Below are 22,505 nucleotides of genomic sequence, written 5' to 3'. Positions count from 1 at the left end.
TAAAAAAGTCTCAGTTTAGTTGCTTTACACTTGAGGTAAAATTATAATTTTAAATTATGTACACCATCTTGGAGTAAAGAATTATCTGAGATTTAGAATGGACAAATAACTTAAATATTTAATAAGTAACCAAATTTTTGAAAAATCCCCAATTTGGTGAGTTTGTTTTTTCACCTGTTTTTTCAAAACAACAAAACCAATGAATAATTCTCATTTTCGCAAATTTTTATAAGCCCAAATAGTGCAGCGTTGGACTAACTTCCAAAATATTAAAATTTTAAATTACAAACGCTTTTTGTTTTGACGAAATTCAGGCTTCTTTTCATACTGACGTTTTGCGCCCTATTCAGAATTACCATAGGGGCCTATAAGAAAAGGGCTTTTCAGAATTAACATATATGACTAAAGCTGGTTAAACTTGACTTATCAAACATGAATACCTTTTGCAAAGTCTCAACAGTTATGAAAATATATTATAAGCAAAAAAAGCGTTAATTCTCATAACAGAACCTTCAAAAAGCAGTCTCTTTTTAGATGTTCAAAACAGTGGCTAAACTAGATCAGCATTCCACTATCATTCAATCAATTTCCGTTTGCACTATACCTATTGAAGAATTCGTATTCATATCCCTCAAGAAAAGTATTCTTATTGGTTGCATCTATAACTGATTGATCCGTGATGGATTTCCAGTGGATAGGAAAGTGAAATAACATCAGCTTAGACATCTCTATACGAAATACTTATTGCGTTTAAGCTGCGCATATTAAATTATGTATATTTCAAAACGGACTGATTGCTTAAATATATTTTATGAATCAATAATTAAGTATAATATTTCTTTCAAAATGAAAATTAGAAGTGAATGATTCTCAAATTTTTTTCTTCTTATTTTTATGAGCTTAAATAGGCAATGCTTGTGTATTTTTGCAATTATTGAATAGCAGACAAAAAACGTTTTTTTCCCCATTTAAGTAACTCTACGCCACACTGTGCTTTTTCGAAATTTAGATTCCTCCCAATACTTATAAAAACAGCATATTATTTCCCATGAATCACTATTTCACATAACGACAGAGCTTTGAAAGAAAAGCTCAGCGAGCTAATGATTTTCTAATGTTGGATTATAGCAAAACTATGTATATTTACGGAAATTATTCTCTGCCAAACGGAAGAACTCTTCTCACTAGTGGGATAGAACATTGTTGGTGATTATGTGCATGTTTTAATTATTTCAATAAGGATCTTGGATCAAACGTTTAGAACAGATTTCATCTCAGTTGGGCAATAAAAACTGCATAAGAGAGCTCCTCCTTGAAGTATTCCTATTACCAATTGGGAAAAAACATAATTTTTTCAGCAAACAGAAAACCTGTATTGTTTCATTTTTAACAGACTATTTGATTTACTACAAGAAATAAAAAAGACAAAAATTTATGAACTTAATTAAGGTAATATTGAGTTTCAAAATTTCAATCGCTTTTATGATATACTAGAAGGCATTACTCCTTGTTCGCTTCTCTTAGCAACCCAGTGATTACTTTGCATTCATCATTGTTTCACGAAAAAGGTCGATATTTTTCACAAAAAACAAAGATATTTTTGATACTTAAGTATAACTCTTAAACAAAAAGCCTTTTATCTTATACTTTTAATTCCAATTTTAATGTAATGTCTCATTTTTTTGTAACTTTGCATTCAATTATAAAAGCAAACTTGTCTTCCGTGACAACATTTGAAAAGTTAAAGAGAATCTCTCCATTAGATTAAAAAAGTAGAAACCATTAGAATTTACTTTCCCCCCTCCTTCACTAACGATCAGTCTTTTAGCTTTCTATTTAATTACAATTGAGAAAATTTTTTGCCAATAGAGTGGTTTTATGCAACAAAAGTTTTCATTTATCGTATCACAAATGTCTATTGTATTAAAAAAAAAGTTTAGAGGAACTCTTGAATGCAACTACTTTCTATTCTCACAAATATAGTACTTAAAACTTCTAGTTAACTTACTCAACCTGATACTTAACTTTTTTAACCTGGTACTGGTGAATCATTTTTTCATTACGAAAATAGAGTTGTATCCCCATTATTTTTTAAAAGTTGAAAGTTTTGGAAAATACCGACTCTGGTACCTTGGCAATTTTTTATGGCAATCCCTCCTTTTTTTTTCACTTTCAAAGCATCGCTTCTGTTTAGGTATTTTGGCTGGAGTAGTTTATTTTCTATAATATGACTCTGGTTGGTATAATGAAGAAAAAAAAAGAGAAATGAAAAAATTCATTTTTTTTCTCGTCTTTCCTAAATCAATAATTTTTTATTTATTTATTTATTTTATTTATTTTTTTAGTGAGAGAGATATAATAGAATACAACTGATAACAAGTTAAAATTATTCTATACCAAGGAAAACATAAGCATAGTTTGTTTCAAAAGACGACAGCAAATAAAAACATAATTCGTACACATTCATTGTCACTAATACAAAACATAGCAGAAGTTTAAAAATTTTAGAGCGATTCCTTCAAATTTACAAATGTCAAACTTAGAAGTAAATGACAGGGTAATTGTTATAGGTAAAAACGTGTCAGGCACAATTGCTTTTAAAGGTAAAACAGAATTTTCAAACGGTCTCTGGTTTGGCATTATCTTAGACGAGCCGAAGGGAAGAAACAATGGAAGTTATGGAGGCGTTCGCTATTTCAAGTGTGCTCAGAACTATGGTATTTTTATGCGTGTGAATCAGATTAAAAAGTTATCAGAAAGAACTGGAATCGATGAAAGTAAGCATCGTAATCGGAACTATAAATTGAACAGAGAATCCAAAACAACATACACCAAATCTTTACAAAAAAAGTCAGCTAGAAATGACTACTTCTACGATTCTGATTGCTCATCGAATAATGATGGCGTTGTTGACAACAGTTCAGAATCAGAAAAATCTGAACTATCATTAGATTATGCAGCAGAAAACATTGCCAAATGCATGCCTTTTGCTAAAAGAGATATGGAATCAAATGATGATATCACCTCAAATCAAATGGCGCCTTGTGTTGGCGTAAATCAAACTGGCGATAAAAATGAAAATGGTGAAGGTAAAGAAACCGAGTATAGTAATGAAACACCAAGTTCTGCAGATGCTGAAGACTTTACAATGTTACTTAACAAAGCAATTGAAGAGAGGCGGATTTCTGACATTAAAGAGTTAATTAAAAGAGAAGAGGTTAAATTGGTGGAGACGGAAGAATATATCAAAAATTTCAAAAAGAAGTTTTCTCTTGAATAGGATTTGTTAACAAAAATGCTTAAAAAAATCCTGCCTTTGATATGTTGATTACAAGTTCATGAACTCTCTTGTTTTTAAATCAATTTAAAGCGAATCAATTTTAATTTCTCAGATTCAAAGGGATTTAAATGCCACATATCACCTTGATTAAATTTATCAAAAAGTTGTAATGAAACAATTATTTTCGTCTTTGGAAGGTTAAATAAATTTGAGAACCTCCTTTAAAAGCTTTAAGTAAATAGTTTCCCCAATGGGAATACATTTTAAGATTCTTTTCCGTCAGCTGGTTGCTAGAGCAGTTCATCTAGGTGGACTATTGGGAACATTCCCGTATCGGATTCTTATTCCATTTTTTTCTTAACTATTAAAATATTCTCCTTACAGTGGTGATTTTTTTTCTTCTCATTGTCTGTTAGTTTCAAAACTTGAAGAACATATTGGCGCAGGATCCGATATGAATGTTTGCTCTGTGCCCAGCTAATGAAAAGGTATACATTTTTAACGATCAAAATTTTAACTAGTATAAATTCGCTCACTTACATATTTTTTGAAAATTCAAACTTGTGATCAGTCGAGAAAAATGGTTTCCTTTTTTTTTTCTTCAATGTAGCAAAAAAAAAAAAAAAAAAAAAAAAAAAAAAATTAAAAAAAAAGATTAAAACATTTGAAACAATACCTCAGTTGGGTATCATTGATAACAATGTTTAAGTTACGTATCTTTTGACTTCCTCCTTCTTAGTAAATTGACCAAAGCTCAGCACGGGGGAGGGGGTCTACTTCAGATATCTATTTTGGACATAATCCACAACTTTTTAAAACAATATCCAGACTTGGTTCAACACTCGATTGCTTAGAAATTAGTCATATACTCTCTATTAAAAAATTTTAAAATGTTCTCAGTTGCCGTTCAGAAAACGTTAGTTGGACAAGCTTCTCCGAAACTATTAAAAACGACAATAATTTATTTGCTTAAAAAATTGCACCGAAATTTTGTATTATTTGTTTTTATAGCATTAGCATCAAAACAAAAACTAATTGTATATATATATATATTAATTACGGGTTATTAATTAATTATCTTTTTTTCTATCATTAAATTTATAAAGTGCTTGGATTCCTGCTTGGGGTACAAAGAATTTTTTTAAGTTAGACAAAATATTTGTTTATTTGGTAAATATATACAAATGTGAACACCAAATAATCTAATGTTAGATAAAGTAAGGGAAGGTATGAAATGGTAAAACTCATAACAGGAAAAACAAATTTTACTGCTTCGAAAAAAAATTAGTTCTCATTATGAAAAACGACATTGAAAAATAAGCCGTTCATAGAGAATGAATAAATTTGTCAGATATTAGACTAAAAATTCTTTATTTCATGCAATAATAAATTAAACTCATTAAGGAAAATTAAATCAATCATATTTTTCTGACAAAAAATTTAATATTAGATTTAAAAGCTTTTTGTATGAATGATCAAATTCATTAGATGTAAGAAATTTTTTTTTTCATGGAATGAAAGAAATCATAAAACTCATTAAGGGATAATGAACAAATAAACTTTTCCCAATAAAAATGATATTACTAAATTTTAGCACTTTCTATAAGAATTAGCAAACTTGTAGGTTAGTTTATTTATAATCATAAAAATAAAGTTTGATGCTGAGTCGCATCGACAAAGAGAACAATATAAATTTCATGCGGATATTTCTTTCCTTTAATTAATTAATATCATAGAAATTTGAGGAAAAAAAATATTACTAAATTTTTGGAGGTCTAACAACGAACATATTAATCATATATCTGTAATTATAATATTTATATTTTTATCAAATGGACTTAAAATTTATAAGTATATTTGATAAAAATTCATATTAAAATTTATATTTATATTTAATAAAAGAAAATTATACAAATATTTACACTTAAATCTTTAAAAACAATTATGTAAGTCATAGGACGTAAATCTTAAAAACAATTATGTAAATCATATTTATCAAATGAACTTAAAATTTAGATGTATATTTGATAATATAAAAAATTTTATCAAATGAACTTAAAATTTATATGTATATTTGATGAAAATTCATATTAAAATTTTTATCTATATTTATTAGAAAAAATCATACAAATATTTGCACGTAAATCTTAAAAACAATTATGTAAATCATAGGACGTAAATATTAAAAACATTTATGTAAATCATAGGACGTAAGTCTTTAAAACAATTATGAAAATCATATTTATCAAATGGACTTAAAATTTATATGTATATTTGATAATATAAAAATTTTTATCAAATGGACTTAAAATTTATATGTATATTTGATAAAAATTCATATTAACATTTTAATCTATATTTATTAAAAAAATATACAAATATTTACACGTAAATCTTAAAAACAAATATGCAAAATTTATATTTGTAAAATCAAATTGAAAACTGTGCTTATTTTACTACGTTTCTTAAACATAAAGAAATGCAGTGCTAAGGTGGTCTTGAATATATTTCTTTATAAATACTAGCTGACTATATTAAAGAAACTATAATAACCAGTCTTTTGAATTCGTCCTGAGAAGGTCATAGGTCACTTTCAAAAATGTATGGACGTGGACCTCCCATCTCTTTCTTTTCACTCCATTGTCCGTTGTATGCATGACGCACGTCTGGCCTGTTTGGCTACGACAGCAATGCATGGGGAAAATCTTATCACGGGGAGTTTTTCTGGAAATCGCAGAAACTCTTCTACATTGGTGGGTCTATTTGAAAACCAGATTCCTGGGATCTTTTGCAATACTCCGGGGGAGATTTTTAGTGTGGGGTGTCGTGTTCAAAAATAGCCGGCAATAATTGTGTACGTGCATGTTGTTGAACGTGTGAGAGGAAATTATTGTTTTCTTATGAACGGATAGTATACTTAATAACGGTAAGATTTTACTATTTTTTTTCTTCTAATTCCATTATTTTATTTTCCCGTAAAAAATCGTTTCTATATGAATTAAAAATGTCCAAAAATTATACATATCTTGATAAAATATTATTTCCACCATTTCATTTTTGTGTTCATTCCATTGGAATTAGTTAAAATCTGCGAGATAAATTATTTGCCTTATTCATGTTAATGTATTTCAGACTAACATCATAAAAAAAAAATTTTTTTTTTGCCTCATAAAAGGTTCTTTTTAACCGGATTAAAAACTATCAGATTAAAATATATACACAAATCTGGATGAAATGCTGCTTTTGTCATTTCATTTTTGTGTTCACTCAACTACAATGCATTAAATCTGAAGGTCAAAGTATTTGCTTTATTTATTCCAATGTAGTTCAAACTATTATAATTAAAACAATATTGTTTTGCAAAATATTGCTTTCACCATTTCATTTTTGTATTCACTCAACTACAATGTATTAAATCTGAAGGTTAAATGATTTACTTTATTTATTCTAATGTAGTCCAAACGATTATGATAAAAAAATATTGTTTTACAAAATATTGTTCTCACCCTTTCAATTTTGCGATTATTCGATTGAAATTAGTTACATCTGAGAGTCAAAATATTTGCATTATTTATGCTAAAGTATTTTGGCTATCATGATCAAAAAAAAATTTTTTTTAAACCCATAAAAAAGTTGTTTTCATACAGATTATGAAATCAGATTAAAATATATTCACCTATCTAGACAAAATATTGCTTTTGCCATTTTATTTTTGTGTGCATTAGTTCATTCAATTACACTGAATTAAGTCTGAAAGTCAAATTATTCATATTATTTATTTTAATGTATTTCGAACTATCACGATAAAAAGTTTTTATTGACAAACATTGTTTTTCTTATTTCATTTTTGTATTCAATAGGTATTAATTAAATCTGAGTATCCAAGTATTCCAATATTTTATCTATTATATTTCAAACAATCATAATTTAAAACAAGTTCCCATGAAAAAGTAATTCTATACGGATTAAAATGTTCAAAAAAATACGCTTATAAATCTGGACAAAGTATTGTTTTTGTCATTTGATTTTTGTGTTTATTCAATAAAAATTAATAAAATAAAAGGAATAAAATACTTTGCATTGTTTACTCTCTTAATATATTTCACAATACCATGCTTTATTCTTTTTTTTACTATAAAAATTAATTATATGTATATAAATTATTTGTATACGAATACGAACTATCAGAAAGAAATATGAATTAATCAGGACGAAATAGTGTCTGGGGGATTTAATTTCCGTCTTTTATTTAATTTAGATCGAATTGTTTGTAACATTAGTTCTCTTATAACAACATTAATTTAAATATTAAAATTACATGTTCTGACTTCTCGCTAAATAGAAGGTTTTTCACATATTATTGTTACTTTTTTTCTCAAACAAATGAAATTTCAGTTTTGTAAATATTTATGACTTCCTTACATTTTTTTTATTTAGTTAATTAACCTTTTTTTAACTGCTTGTATAATTCAATTAATATAATTCCTTCCCTCCTGCAAACTAATTGTTTGTACATACATTTATAAAATCATGTAGTTGCTTTTCTTTGTTAATTTTAGCATTTGTGTGCAGCAAAGAATAATACAAGGTATTATTACTTTCTATTTTTGTTTCCTTATCTCTAGCAACAAAAATTTTTGCCATTTTTTTGTTAGTTGTAGTAGTTAGTTGTTAATACAATGAATAATAGTAAAAAATTTAGAGATAAATATTAAAAATAATTTTTAAATATTAAATTATGCTTTTTTTCAAACATTGTAAATCTAAAAAGAATTTGTTTTCCTTTAATTTAATGCTTTTGCGCAGTTGATTTGTAATTAGGATTATTACCGTTAAAATGTAAAGTGACGATGCTATATTGATAATACAGAAAACGAAGAATTTATAAAGCCAATAATCGTAAAAAGAGAGTGAGATTTGACTCTTAATTTTGTTTCGAACAATTGGTTATCAGAATACATAACTATTTTTTATAAAATAAACAGAATTCTAAATTGTTTTGAAAGCATTTTATTTGTAGATTACGCTGAAAAAGGTGACCAAAAAAATTAACCTTAATTCTAGTATATTTTTGAAATAACTAATTGAATGAAAGTGACAAATACTATAATATGTGCTCCTAAATTTAGTTTTAATTTTAATTTTACCTCTTTATTGAGAAAATGTTACAAAATTTCAGTTATTATAGGATATCAAATCTGATTGATCTGATTAGTTCTGACAATAAATAAAAATGTGAAACCATTAGTTGTTGCTTTTTTTTTAAAAAAAACTAACAGATGGCAGCACTAGCTATTTTTTTCCTACTTTCATCAGTTAAATTTTTTAATTTTTTTTTTATTATAATTAATATATAAATGTACATTAATCCAAGTGGCGCTTTATTAAATTAATAATTTATGAAGTTTCTTTTAAATATTTAAAAGCAATATTTTGATTACCACAGGAGTTAACAACCCATTGTTTGATTAAATATTTTTATTTTGTTTTCCTATATTAATTTGAAAATGAACAAATATAAAAGAGTAAGGAAAGAGTGAAGTATAGTAACAATTTTCTTTTCGAATAAATTTAAAAATAATTTGTCTGAGAGAATGATGCATAGATATTTTAGACTTTAAAGGTTAATTAAAAAAAATTTTATTAATATTTGTTTTACGTGTTCTACCTATATATATATATATATATATATAATTATATANATATATATATAAACTGTTAAAAAAAATAGCAAAAAACTGTTTTTTCAGCCATGTGAAAAATTTTTTTAAATTAAAATTTTGTTATTGGATGTTATTGGATGAATCACAAATTGTGAACAACATAACTTTCAACTTCATGATGCTGTCAAAAAAATTTTCTCCAATTTTTATAAAATAATTAATTCATAAATTTCCTTTTTGTGAAAAAATTTTGACCAGAGCTCGATCTTAATAGTTTAAGAGGTAACCCAATATATGCTAATTAATTAGTGCAAATAGCATTTTACGTTACAAAATCAGACACAAAAGCGTACTTTCACTAATTAAACATACCTTTTTTGGAAGGATTTAGATTAGAGACCCTCAAAGTTTAGTCAGGGGAGCAGTCCAAAGTTAGGAGTTAGTTACTTCTTCTGTATTTCAAAGTTGGTTATTTCTTCTGTATCTCGCCATATTTCGAGAATTTTTTACGCGAAACAAAAATTTTGTGCACGCAATTTTAAACTTCTTTTATCCAAAAATACTTTCTTGCAAAATATACTCTTTAATAAATATTTTTTTTTTCTATATCATTTTATCATAGTTAAAAATATTTTGAATTCTAAGTAAGGTATACAAAATTTATCCGAAATCTGTGGAAAATTTCTTGAGAAATGGAATTTTAAAGAAGTTGTTTAGAATTTGATTTCTCATGATTTTTTCCAACCGGATTCGCACAGATTCTGTAATTTTACTTATAAAATTACATTCTTTAAAAAAATGTCAACATTTTTATGCCTTACAGTTCAAAATTTTTTCGAATATTATTAAATTAAAAATAATAATAAATGATGCCTAAAAATGTTATTTTTGCATGGATTTATCTTTCGATAAAAGGATTTTATAATTATGCTCAAAAGTTTATAATTATGCTTAAAAATTCCGAGATACATGGTGAAATACGCAAAAAGTACTTTGGACCGCACTCTGGACCAAACCATTGAGATCATATTTCCCAGATTGCGGCTTTTTCCTATATCTTGATAGTTAGAAATCCAATCCATAGAAAAAAAGATATGTTCATTCAGAGAAAATCTGATTTTGTTTCTGATTTCGTACGTTAAAATATTTATATTAATTAATTTGCATCTTAGAGGTCACGCACTTGAACCATTAAGATTGTGTCTTAGAACATGACAATCCAATTAATTGATCAAAAGTTATTCAGGACGATTCTTTTCTTTGTTTCTTGCTTTTTTTTTCTTTCATTTTATAGCACAATACATTTTCTAAATAACGCTGATTATCTTTTTTTTTCTGAAATATCTTATGAAAGAAAAAAAATATTCTAAAAGAGATTCAAGGATGTGATTCACCTATTTAATAAGGGAGGGTCCGATGGTTAATGTTTAAATAGGTACCATTCGACATTTGTTTCGCTTTTTTATTGGTTTTTCGAAATTGTTTCCCATATGCTCTTGACACCCAGCGTCTATTATATTGGACAGCATTTGGTATAATTTTGTCATTTAAAAAATATTATTTTATGATTTTTTTCTCTATTAGTATGGTGCCTTATCAACCTAATTATCTATTTAAAAATATTATTTTATGATTTTTTATTCTATTTGTTGCTTTTACAAAATGATTATCTATCTAAAGGTATTATTTTGGTTTTCGATTTGAATGCCTTTAGAAAGTGGTTATCTATTTAAAAAATATTATTTTAGGATTTTTTTTTTCTATTTACATGGCTTTACAAAGCGATTATCTATTTAAAAAAATATTATTTTACGATTTTTTTCTATTTGTATGACTTTACAAAATGATTATCTTTCTAAAAAAGACTATTTTATGACTTTTTTCTATTTGTGTGCTTTTTTACTAAATGATCATCATTTAAAAATATTTTATGATTTTTTTTTCTATTTGCATACCTTTACAAAATGATTATCTATTTAAAAAATGTTATTTTATGCTTTATTTTTATTTGTATGCCTTTACAAAGTGATTATCTATTATAAAATTTTATAACATTTACCCCCGTTGGTAGGAATTTTAAATTGCAATAAAGAATTATAAGAAAGGTAAAAATTTCATTTTAAGTGAACTTTTGGATATTTATATGTTACAACATAATTATCTTTTTATTTAAAACTAGTGGACAATGTTTCACCACCAAAGTGGGGAAAAATACATAAAAGCATTCTGCAATCTGTAAAATAAGTAAACAAATATATAAATAAAATTATAAAAAAAAATCTGAAAATTAAAATTCATATTTTTTTATGCAAAAAATGAAAACAATTAGAAAATAAAAATTCCTTAAAAAAGATTTTGAATTTTTTTTTTTTTTTTTTTTTTGTTTTTTNTTTTTTTTTTTTTTTTTTTTGAAGCTATGAGTTTTTGCCTTATTCTAAGCAAAAATTGCTTTTTCTACCAATGTGTGCAAGGACGTAACTGAGGGGACTTGAACCCCGCCCCCTGAGCTACACTTTATCTCTCTATGGTCAGGAATGTTCTAAAAATAATATCCCCCCCTCCCAAGTATTGTCACCCACCTACGAGCCTGGGCATGTAAAGCTAGGCAATTTAAAGAAGAAGTAGGAAACCAAAACAAGAAAAAACGAAATTCTAAAGATATGCATGTTAGCAAAAACAGCACTTACTTCATCAAGGGACACACTGGAGCCCCCAAAACTGACTGTGCTCCGAGTTCCCATAACTCATTAACTGAATAAGAAAATGCAATTAAAAATTCAAATATTGAAATGAAGATAAAAATTCAATGACCTACAAAAAAAAAAATACGAAAGTACTCTGAGAAAATACTTATAAAGACACGTCTACTAAAAAGAAATATTAATAAAGATAAAGTTACAGTTAGAATAACCAAGTGAAAATAAAATAAAATATTAATTGCCAGATCTTTAAAAATTTAGTGCTAATCCCTTTCAAAAAACTTTTAAAAAAAGAGCAAAAACTTTCAATGATTAAAGAATCCAATAAAGTGCTGCCATCTATATTATTCAGGAACACTTCACCGCATAACTAGTGTTTAGGAGAATATTCACTAGTAGTACTTTTAAAAATGTTATAAAATACACAAAATTTGATCACTCATTATTTTAATTGCAGATGAAATTCAAGATAATACTGCTGGTCCTGATGTGTGCTGGTAAGTACTCCTATTTATTCATTAATTTTTTTAAACTTTTTATTTTTAGAAGCTTTTGTTTTTTCCGATTAAACTTAATTATCAAAGAGGTCGAGATGGAAATAGGGTTTAAAATATATTTTTAAACCCTTTTATTTTTAATTTTCACAAAATTGAACTGAGGTTGAATATTCTTTCAGTTCGGCATTATCTTTCAAAACATTAAAGTTGAACATGAGTTGCACAATTCTAATTTGAGGAATCCAATGCGCGGAATCTTAGAAAATACAATTTCCATGGGGATTTTTTTTTCTGAAAAAGTTATACAATGATAATGTTGCTATAATCATTGTCAAAAAGGCAGATTAGTATTAAATATTTAACTGTTCTTTTAGGTCCAGATAGTCTGGTTGGCAGGGTGCTAGACTTAGCGTTCGTGAGAACGGGAGATCGAATCCAGACGGTCGATGACTCCCCGTGTTGTAAATTGTGACTGGTGCACGTTAAATCTGTTGGGTCACAAAGACCTCCATGATCCCATAACAAATTATACCTGGGGGTACTGAATTGGAGATAGATCGTTCTCTGATTCAGGTCAAAATTACGATTTGTGAATGAATGAATCCACCCTATTGAACGGGTGAGATAGAAGTCGAATTCTTGGCCATAGATAGCGCCACTGGAAAAGTCAATCGAGCACCTTGCCTTAATAGCCTATGACAACAACAACTTTTTTTTTTTACTTTCGATAAATATCTAGCGTAATTAACAATGACAGAATTTTTCAACCTCGGTTTTCATCAATCATTCATCAACGTAAATTTAACAACAAAAAGAATAATAAATAAATAAGACAAACTTTTCAGAAACACAAAATTCATTCATGATTGCTATATTCTTATAATTTTATTGATTTACATTTTTGAGAAAAAGCACGTAGAATACCAAAAATTATGAATGCTATTTCGCTTGATCTAATTTTTCAAAATTTTTTGAAAGATTCTCTTCAACATATCAAAAAGGTTGCTTGCAAAATCACAAGCAATTTTTGCATTCACTGAACTGCAGTGTGGCATAGATTTGTCGTAGATGCTAATGCAAATGAATAAATAAATAAAAGAAACATCAGGAAACTGTAATAAACATTGACGCAGATTGTTGTTTATGTGATTGTATCTCGTCAAAAAATTAAAGAATTTCTCAGTTCAATCATGCTTTTGTGAAAGACTTTTCTTTTAAATGGGATACCTGCAAGTGACGTAGTGTGGGTATCTCGAGCCTGATTGGTTGTTAAAACATGGCTTTGTTTACGTTAGCAACTGCGCTTTCCGTTCTTTTTCGAGTTAACTTACTCCGTCAAGTGTTAATTCTCTTAAGTGACACATTCTATAATCCTTCACAAAGATTCTTTCACAATTATTAATCCATATTTTTCTCAAATATCACAAAACAGGCATGGAGCCATGTAGAACACAAACAAACTAATTATGCATTGAAGTTGCCAGGTATTATGAAAGAATTTAGTAGAAGAATTGGGGGTTTACTCCAAAATAAATGTTTCAGATAAAAAATTTTGCAAAGTTTTTATTTACACTTTATTTTCTACAATGTTTTAACAGAAACATTTTCAGAGCACATCTGAAGCTATGCAGTTATGTTACGGGAACATTATATTATTATAAAAATGTCTTTCGTGTTGCGTAAGTTATTACGACTTCCGTAGGCTAATGATGACTTTTCATCATTTAGGTACAATGGCGACTTCAGATGTCACCAAGCGATGCAAGAGGAAAGAGATAAGAGATAGATTGGAAGAAATAGCTTCATCATTTTGCCACTGGTACAAAATAAAGATGAATGCAAGGCATCAGAAAGCTTCCAATGACAACGTTTCAAAAGAAGTTGCATTGAATGAAGGTAAGAAATTAGGTTTCCACTGCAAGCATTAAATAGTTTTAATTTGCTGCTACGACGCATATATCCTTGTCAAAAATTAAGTATAATTAGGATTACAAATTAATAGTTGACAGAGATATAATAAAAGCGCTGTCAAAATCTGCCGAATCAATTTTGAGGATAGAAGAGTGGGAAACAATCAAAAGTCTCAATTTAACACTAGGAAGACTGAACATTGCTGTATGCATAAAAAGACTGAATGAACCATTTGGCCCTTTCTTGTTTGCTTGTGTGTAGATCAGTTAGATGATAGATATCCAAGCTCTCAAAATATTATCATGATTAATGTTATAAAGTATATATAACAAACTTGATCGTCGATATTTTATGGCATTTTATACGATTTATATATACTTATGATTTGCATTTTATATATTTTATTTTAGCGAAAATACTTGAATAAACTGAGCACTGACTCTTCAATTATACGTATTATTTTCTTAGAAAACGCAGTTTCTTTTTCGCTGTAAATAATAATTATAGATATATTGAAATAAGCAAGTTTTTTTTTAATGAAACTGGAGTTCCTTATCTAAACCAAAAGAAACCTTATACCCAAAACTATCTAAATCTAAGAGAGCGTCAAAACATTTTGATGGTTTATGTTGGTTTCAGTGCGATTCATGATAATCCAACATCATTTAATAGTCACCATCATTCAGGATTTTCCCATATTCGTTCATGTTTTTTTGATATTCCAACAAAGTTCCATCATTCCACGATGGAAAATTCTATACCCAAAACTATCTAAATCTAGGAGAGCATCAAAACATTTTGATGGTTTATGTTGGTTTCAGTGCGATTCATGNTAGTTTAAATAGTTTATCCCATCATTCTAAGAATAAGGTTCTATAGTTTGTCTACGGTAAGAACTCCCCCCTCCACAAAGTCTGAGGCCGTCTGCTACTATGGAAACAAGAATAGCGCATTTCAAGAAGCGTAGTTTTTCTCCACTCTAGGGCTAACGCAATAGACCGGAGAAAAAGATTACCTTTCTCTCTTCGACTCGAGCCAAAACTAGTGATCCACACCCTTACTTGACATAGTTATGCGTCGTTACCATAGTCACCGCCACGGCTTCAGACGAATGGCTAGGGGAGTTCTTACTTTCGCTATATTTAAGCGTTTCTATAAGGCTAACATATGAATATTAAATTAGCACTTAAATTGGATCAAATTATGAGAAGTCAGAAATACTCAACACTTTCAATAAGTTATTTTTCTAATTTCAGAGCAGCAGAAAAACTAGATGGTCAAAATTGGTCCCATCCGTTTTTTTACTGTTAAGTGTCTTGTACTTGAGGTAAAGCTACTATTTTAAACAATCTGTACCATCTTGCCGCAAAGAGTGATCTGGGTTATACAATAGAACGGGCAAATAACTTAAATATTTAAAAAATCACGAAACATTTTTGAAGTTGCCAAGTTGGCGAGATTTTAGATGAAAATTACCATAATCAATGAATAATTCTCAATGTCTGTATGTTTTTATGAGCTCAGATAATCCAGAGATGGAAAAGTATATTAAATATTAAGAAATTAGATTACAAACGTTTACTATTTTCCCAAGACAAAGTATTTTCTTCATACAAACCTTTAACGCCATTATCAGATTTAGTACAGATGGTGCTGACGAAAAAAGACTTATCTTGACCTAACATTCACAAATGTTGCAAATTTACAGAAGCTGTTGCGAATTCACGAAAATAGGCTTGTCTTGACCTAATAGTCATAAATGTTGCAAATTCACAGAAGCTGTAGCAAATTCACGCAAATAGGCTTATCTTGCCCAAGTCAAAATTCTTGATGCTCCCATCAAAACATTTTGATGGTTTATGATGGCTTCAGGGCGATTCATGGTTTTTGATATGCTAACAAACTTCCATCATTCCATGATGGAAAATTCTATGTCATTTCTATGATGGCTAACCATCAAGAGAAGTTTGATTCTCATGGACCAGCAACTCATGATGATCACTGATGGTTCCAACTACTCATTTCCATGATGGTTTAATGGGAATTCTTGTTCGTTCTCAGGAATATACCATCAAAACAATTTGTTTTTTATGTTGGCCCATCATAAAGCAGTCCAAATTCCTACATTGGGATGATGGTAGTTCATAATCGTTTCAGCATTTGATTTCTAAGAAACTATGATGGAAATTTCTGATACTTCAACATGAACAAACCATCAAAACAAGTTGATATTCTTATGTTGAATCATCATAAACCAGTCCAAATTCCTACATTGAGATGATGGCAGTTCATAATCGTTCCAACATTTGATTTTGTATGATGGAAATTTCTGATGCTTCAACATGAACAAACCATCAAAACATGTTGATATTCTTATGTTGGATCATCATAAATCAGTCCGAATTCCTACTTCGCTGTGATGGTTACTTATGTTGGTTACGATCAAAAAATATTATGGTTCATAATGGAATTATTGATGGTTTCCATCAGGATTATGTTGGTCCACCAATGGAAAACCATCAAAAATTTCGACTCGGGTGACCTAACAGTAATAAATGTAGCAAATTCACAGAAGTCATAAAAATAACATATTATTTGTAAAAAAGGTGTTCATGTGACGACAGAGAACAGACAGCGATGCATTTAAATAGTTATTTTTCCTATATGATTTCGACTGCATTGTAAACCAAAATAACTTGTTTTGTATAACTTACAGAGAAATTAAAAAGAGATTACGAACACTATTGGAGAGGAATCGAAGAAGTAGATCCTGTTATTCTGTCCCAATTGAATGAAACACTATCTCGATGGATACAGAAATATGAGAAAACTCACGTTCAACATCCGAGGTATATGTCTAAGAAAACTGACTCTACTTCAACTGCAGGTAAGATAACAGATTTTATATCCCAAAATCGATTAAAAAAAATAAAACTGAGTAAATTATCTTATATTATGATTATATCATAATCAGATTTTTCATGATATTCATCTTTTATCCTGATTATATCATATCGGCTTCATATTTATTTGTTTCCCATTTTTCATTGACAACTTTTCATTTTTCTGTTTTACACTCGGTTATCACGGTTTTTCTAGTTTTGTTATTTCAGTGGCAACTTTACGTTTTATGTTTCAAATCTCCCTGCTTATTCTAGCCTGGTGAGACTTGAGAATGGGCGCCTATTTTTGGGAGCTCGAAATATATAAACTTTTACCACCTTTCTAATTTTCTTCTTTTTAAAAAGAATTTTTTTGATATCTGGCATATAGTTTTGCTTTATTTTCTTGGGATTTTTCGTTTAATGAATCTTGCATATTTTCGCGAGGAAGTCCATAATCAGTAAAAGAAGAAAAAATATGCTACAAAATATTTGAGCTCTCTTTTGAAAATAATGCTGCTCTCGATTTCTGAATGACCTGAATCTTATCTAAAAATGATTGCATTATCAGCAAATTATTCATTCTCTTTATTGCTATATTTATCAATTAGTAAATATTGTTGTGATAACTTTTTTATTAAATTAAAAAGTACCAACCGTGACGATTTTATTTAAAATTTACAAACTAAAATTGGTATTCATTTATCACATCATACATAACAATTTAATGATATTACACTGGTGTGCAAAAATTAAACTCGAAATGGAAAAACTATCATAACAACAAATCAGGCAGTTACAAAGGAGGGAAAGGTTTTTTAGATGACTAATCACAGTAAGCTAAAATAGAAAATTTGCATATATGCACCATGACGTGATGGGAGCGGGGTGCGTCGTAAGGACATAAAATGAGCTGGCAGTAGAAGATCAGTATTTATGTGAATAGTATTGCGCGGTATACAACAGTTTAAACGAAGTGAATTTGTAGTCACTGCGTGATATGGTTAACAGGCGACACAGAAGACGACATCTGGATGAGTTTACGTTTGAACTCACTTGATTTCAAGCAGGCTTACTGGCATTTGCAGCAGTAACAGCAACAAAAACCATGCGTTTCCTTAATTTTTAACCGTCTTTATTTTAGTGGATTTGAAGAGTACTGACTTGGATCATGGAGTTCGTAAAAGGAGATTGGCCAAATATCCTAAAGTAAATAGAGCTTATGGTCAAATGTCCCCCTTCTTCAGAGGCAGCCACGGAAAACGATTCAGCAGTGTTAAATCAGGTAAGAGTAATTTTTTTTTCTGGGATTTTAGTTGGATTATTTTTTTTATATAATTTCCAAAAATGATTTATTTATGTTGAAAAAAAAACCTTCAATATTTTTGCTAAAAATGAGCTTGAGGATTTTTTCACACCAGATTTGTCCACAAACCAATACATTAATTTATACTAAAAAATTTATTATTCATTCATTTGCATTTGGAAAGAATCAGATTAATATTACGAAAACGGTAAAAACACAGTATTTTTCTTTTCTGCTTTTAAATTAACGTCTGAAGTTCGTTTTCCTATAAGCTAGCAGGCTATTAATAAAAATATATCCTACTTTTATTATTTTTTTTTTATAAAACATAATTTTCATACAAAATAGGATTTTAACTGTCTAAAAATATTTTTTTTTTTTCTTCGACTAAATCACTTTTTTTTCCACGTTTAAAACACAATTGCTTTATTTAGTGCATAATTTAATATTCAGTGTGTTATGTAATCACTACCAATAATATATATTCTTTCGAATACATATTATTGGCTACTAATAATATATATTTATGCCAATGATCTGTATTCATAACAAGAACAATCACGATTTGGAGGCAATTCACAATATGAGACAGTTAACACAATAAGGGACAATTTACAACAAAGCATTCACATTAAGGAACAAGGCTTTCAATATAGGACAATTAATAAAAAATGTATTCGCAATAAGGGGCACGAATCACTATTAAAATGTCTAGAATAATACTAAAGTTCCTCTGAATTTCGTAGAATCTCTAGAATAGAAGGGCGAAACGTAAAATATCAAAACCACTTAGATTGGTGGATAACATTTTGAGGTATTTCTAACAATCTCCTCTTAACTCCGATTTCTTCCGGCAATCAAACAGTTTTTGATGGTTTTAGTTCACTCTTCCTTTATAGTTATTCGTTAGATTTCAATGGCGATTTTGTACTTCTCCGTTTGAAAATTAGCTGTTAACCCCTGATGTGGATATTGTTTTACAAGGATTCTAAAGTAATATAGTAAGGGTGATCATTACTGAACACCTTGTAGAAACACATATAAAACATTTGTGAATTTTCAAAGTGACGGCATTTGGCCTTAATCAATAAATGTAAACCCGTCATAAATTTATCTACAAAGGGATACAACTCATTAAATGACATTACGTCTCATATATTGAGCAAAGAAAATTTTTAGGGATGCCAAAGTCTTATGAGTTTCAGCAGATATTTATGTCTAAGATAGAGTTAGATAAGAAAAGAAAAAACCTTCATAGTCACTTTTGGTGCATAAGGTGTTCATACTCAGTATTTATTCAGTCATTTATCAAATTGAATTCAAGTGATAGCGGTTTTACTTACAGAACAGCATAAATACTGTGTAAGAATGGAATTGGTGATCACAGATTTTCACCTGTGAATGTCAACAATCATATAGTCTCCCCGGTAAATGTCCGAAATATTTGTCATATCCGATTTGATATTAATTTATTCAATGATATTTAAATATTTATGCGATGTTTTAGTTTCCGATTAGGATAGATTAGGAAGGGGAAAAAACATCTGTGTTAGGAACACCGGGCAAGTGAGGGGATAATAACAAGTATTCTTAACCCTAATGTTTTCAAAATCTAAAAGAACTTCACTTTTTTAAACTTAAAAAACTTTGCCAAACTTTTTTTGAAGTTAAGTATCATTGCCCGGTATTCCCAACACTGATGTTTTTCCTAGTCTATCCTAATCGGATATTAAATCGGACTTAATAATCGGACTATCGGATAATCGGATATTAAGTCGGAATTAATAATTGGACTATCGGATAATCGAATATTAAATCGGACTTACAAATCGGATATTAAATCGAACTTAATAATCGGATATTAAATCGGACTTAACAATCGGATATTAAATCGGGCTTAACAATCGGATATTAAATCGGACTTAATAATCAGATAATCGGAAATTAAAATATCAAATAATTATTAAATATTTATTTTTCTCCGTGTGGTAAAAACAAACACGATCGCATGCTTGAACCTATGAGCTGTCATTACTTTTTATTTATAAGTTTATTTATTTATTTATTTATTATTATTTTTTTTGATAAATCTGGCATCAGGCTATTTTACCATCACTAAGTCTGTCACCGAGAAAACAAAAAGTATTTTTCTCTATATAATTAATTAAGATTTCGATTTCATTCATAACTGATCAATGATTAATGTCTTATTGCCTTGAATAACACCACGCGGAGAAAGAAAAAATTGACATGACAAAAATATCGATGAATAAATTAATATCAAATCCGTCATAAACACTTCGCGTGTTCAAATCGACTATGTGATTGTTAACAATCACCTGCGAAAGTCTATATTCTACAGACTTTCACTGCAACTTACATTTTTTTTGGAGTGGGATGGAGAAAATCAGTAACAGTGATGCATGTGATGTGTCCAACTTTAACTGTTATTATATTTATTTTTTAGCCAAACACTTTTTCAAGAGGCAACACCAGAACAATTTTTCAAGAGTCAAAAGAGAAGCTTTGTATGATTTCTTTGAGGAAAACAACGCAGAGAAAAATGATACCTCTTTCGATAATGGATTTTGGGATGCCATTTTTTACGGCGTGCCAGCCACAAACACAGAAAATCCTTCTGGCCTATTCGACACTGAATCATTTTTCAGTTCTGACCATGACGCTAATCAAGAGGGAACAATTCCAGAATCACAATTAGATCATTATGATGCGGAAGTGCTGCCAGCTAGTGAAATTTCTTCAAGTGTAGAATCACATGAATCAAATCATCCCCAAGAACACAGGACTTTAGAAGATAAACAAACAACATCTAAGCCATCCCCAGCAACCGATAATCATAACCCAGAAATGGTAGACTATCCACATACTACCACCGATGATTGGATGCTTTTGACAACCCCAGAAGACAATTCACCTTTGGACACCGAATCCGTAACTGATTTTATTAAGTATTTGGAACGCATATCAGGTTTTGAAGAAGCTCAACAACCAGAAGAATCAAATCACAAAGAAGATATTTTTGAGAAGATAGAACCTGTGCATCCGGAGGAAGATTTATCAAAACCTGTGCATGACGCTGACAGGGAGACTAATTTCTGGTTGAAATCTATGATGGGAATTCCTGGATTGAATTTTCCTAATTATCACAATATTCCATTGACTTCCTTCACCTGTTCCAGAAAGAAGTTACCCGGATTTTATGCTGATATGGAAAGTGCTTGCCAGGTAATTATTTTTTTCTGCATAATTTAAATATTGTAAAAGCGAATATCTATAGGGTGTTCTCATAAAGGATCGGGATAGCCTGGTTGGTAGGGCACTGTGCCCATTTCCAAGAATTCGTGTGTTCGGTCTCCGCCGGCTGAAGACTCCCCGTGTAGTAAATGGTGACTGATGCACATTAAATCTGTTAAGTCTCAAAGTCCTCCATGCTCCCATAAGTAATCAATACCCCTGAGGGCACTGATCCAGGATTTTCCTTATCTTCTGTATTGGTTCAAATTACAAGGCTACGGTATTAAACATTAGTAGTCGTAAACCCAAGTAATTGGGTCAGGTGTTCAACGACGGTTTTGAAATAAAATAAAAGAGAAAAATAGATAAACCCTGAACCGTGGTGGCTCAGGGGATAGAGAGCTTGCCTCTCAATCAGGTGAACCCGGATCGAATGCCAGCAATGACTGATCGATGCGACTTTCGCATCCGGCTTGCACCGATCTTGACTTGATGTGAAATATCCTTAGTGAAAGACGGATCATGGGTTAGTCTCCTTGCCGTGAGGCTAACAGCGAAAGGTGTTCGTGGTTTTCCTTCCCATATAATGCAAATGAGGGTTAGTTCCATCAAAAAGTCGTCCAAGAAGACAAAATTTCTTCCGATACTTCAACCGGGAGTTCCCTTGTCTTCTGGATTATCAAAAAGTCGTCCAAGAAGGAAAAATTTCTTCCGATACTTCAACCGGGAGTTCCCTTGTCTTCTGGATCAGGTTTAAAATTACAGTGTTACGGCGTTGAACAAACCAAAAATTGGGTCTGCGGTTCAACTACGGTTATAAAATAAAAGATAACTCCACATAAGAAGTTGGCGGAGAGATGAGAATTGCGTAGTACCCATAACAGGAAATTACCTTGTGCGCGAAAAGGTTAAAAAAAAGTCAGTCTTTCCATAAATATTTTACAAATTTTTAAGGACACTGAGGAAATACTTAGCAACTCATGACAAGGGAATATATATATATATATATATA

At 29.5% G+C, this 22,505-nt stretch overlaps 1 protein-coding gene across 2 annotated transcripts in view; it reads left to right on the top strand.

The window, feature by feature from the left end:
* Positions 1–5,912: 5,912 nt before the first annotated feature.
* The window catches only part of LOC107449571 (uncharacterized), an 18,840-nt gene continuing 2,247 nt past the window's right edge, over positions 5,913–22,505 (top strand). Inside the window, exons 1-7 of one of the 2 annotated variants that reach the window (XM_043051908.2) lie at positions 5,989–6,206; positions 7,840–7,868; positions 12,100–12,139; positions 13,868–14,035; positions 16,767–16,937; positions 18,077–18,217; positions 20,706–21,484. In XM_043051908.2, the coding sequence (XP_042907842.1) occupies positions 12,100–12,139; positions 13,868–14,035; positions 16,767–16,937; positions 18,077–18,217; positions 20,706–21,484 (1,299 nt within the window). In that variant the 5' untranslated portion in view covers positions 5,989–6,206; positions 7,840–7,868. Of the gene's footprint in view, positions 6,207–7,839; positions 7,869–12,099; positions 12,140–13,867; positions 14,036–16,766; positions 16,938–18,076; positions 18,218–20,705; positions 21,485–22,505 lie in introns of both variants that reach the window. The other variant, XM_043051907.2, reaches the window with a different exon arrangement.

Source organism: Parasteatoda tepidariorum, chromosome 2, assembly GCF_043381705.1.
Source record: "Parasteatoda tepidariorum isolate YZ-2023 chromosome 2, CAS_Ptep_4.0, whole genome shotgun sequence".
In the NCBI taxonomy this organism is placed as follows: domain Eukaryota; kingdom Metazoa; phylum Arthropoda; class Arachnida; order Araneae; family Theridiidae; genus Parasteatoda; species Parasteatoda tepidariorum.
The sequence above is the reverse complement of the archived record's forward strand: the minus strand, read 5'-3'. Positions and strand labels throughout refer to the sequence as shown.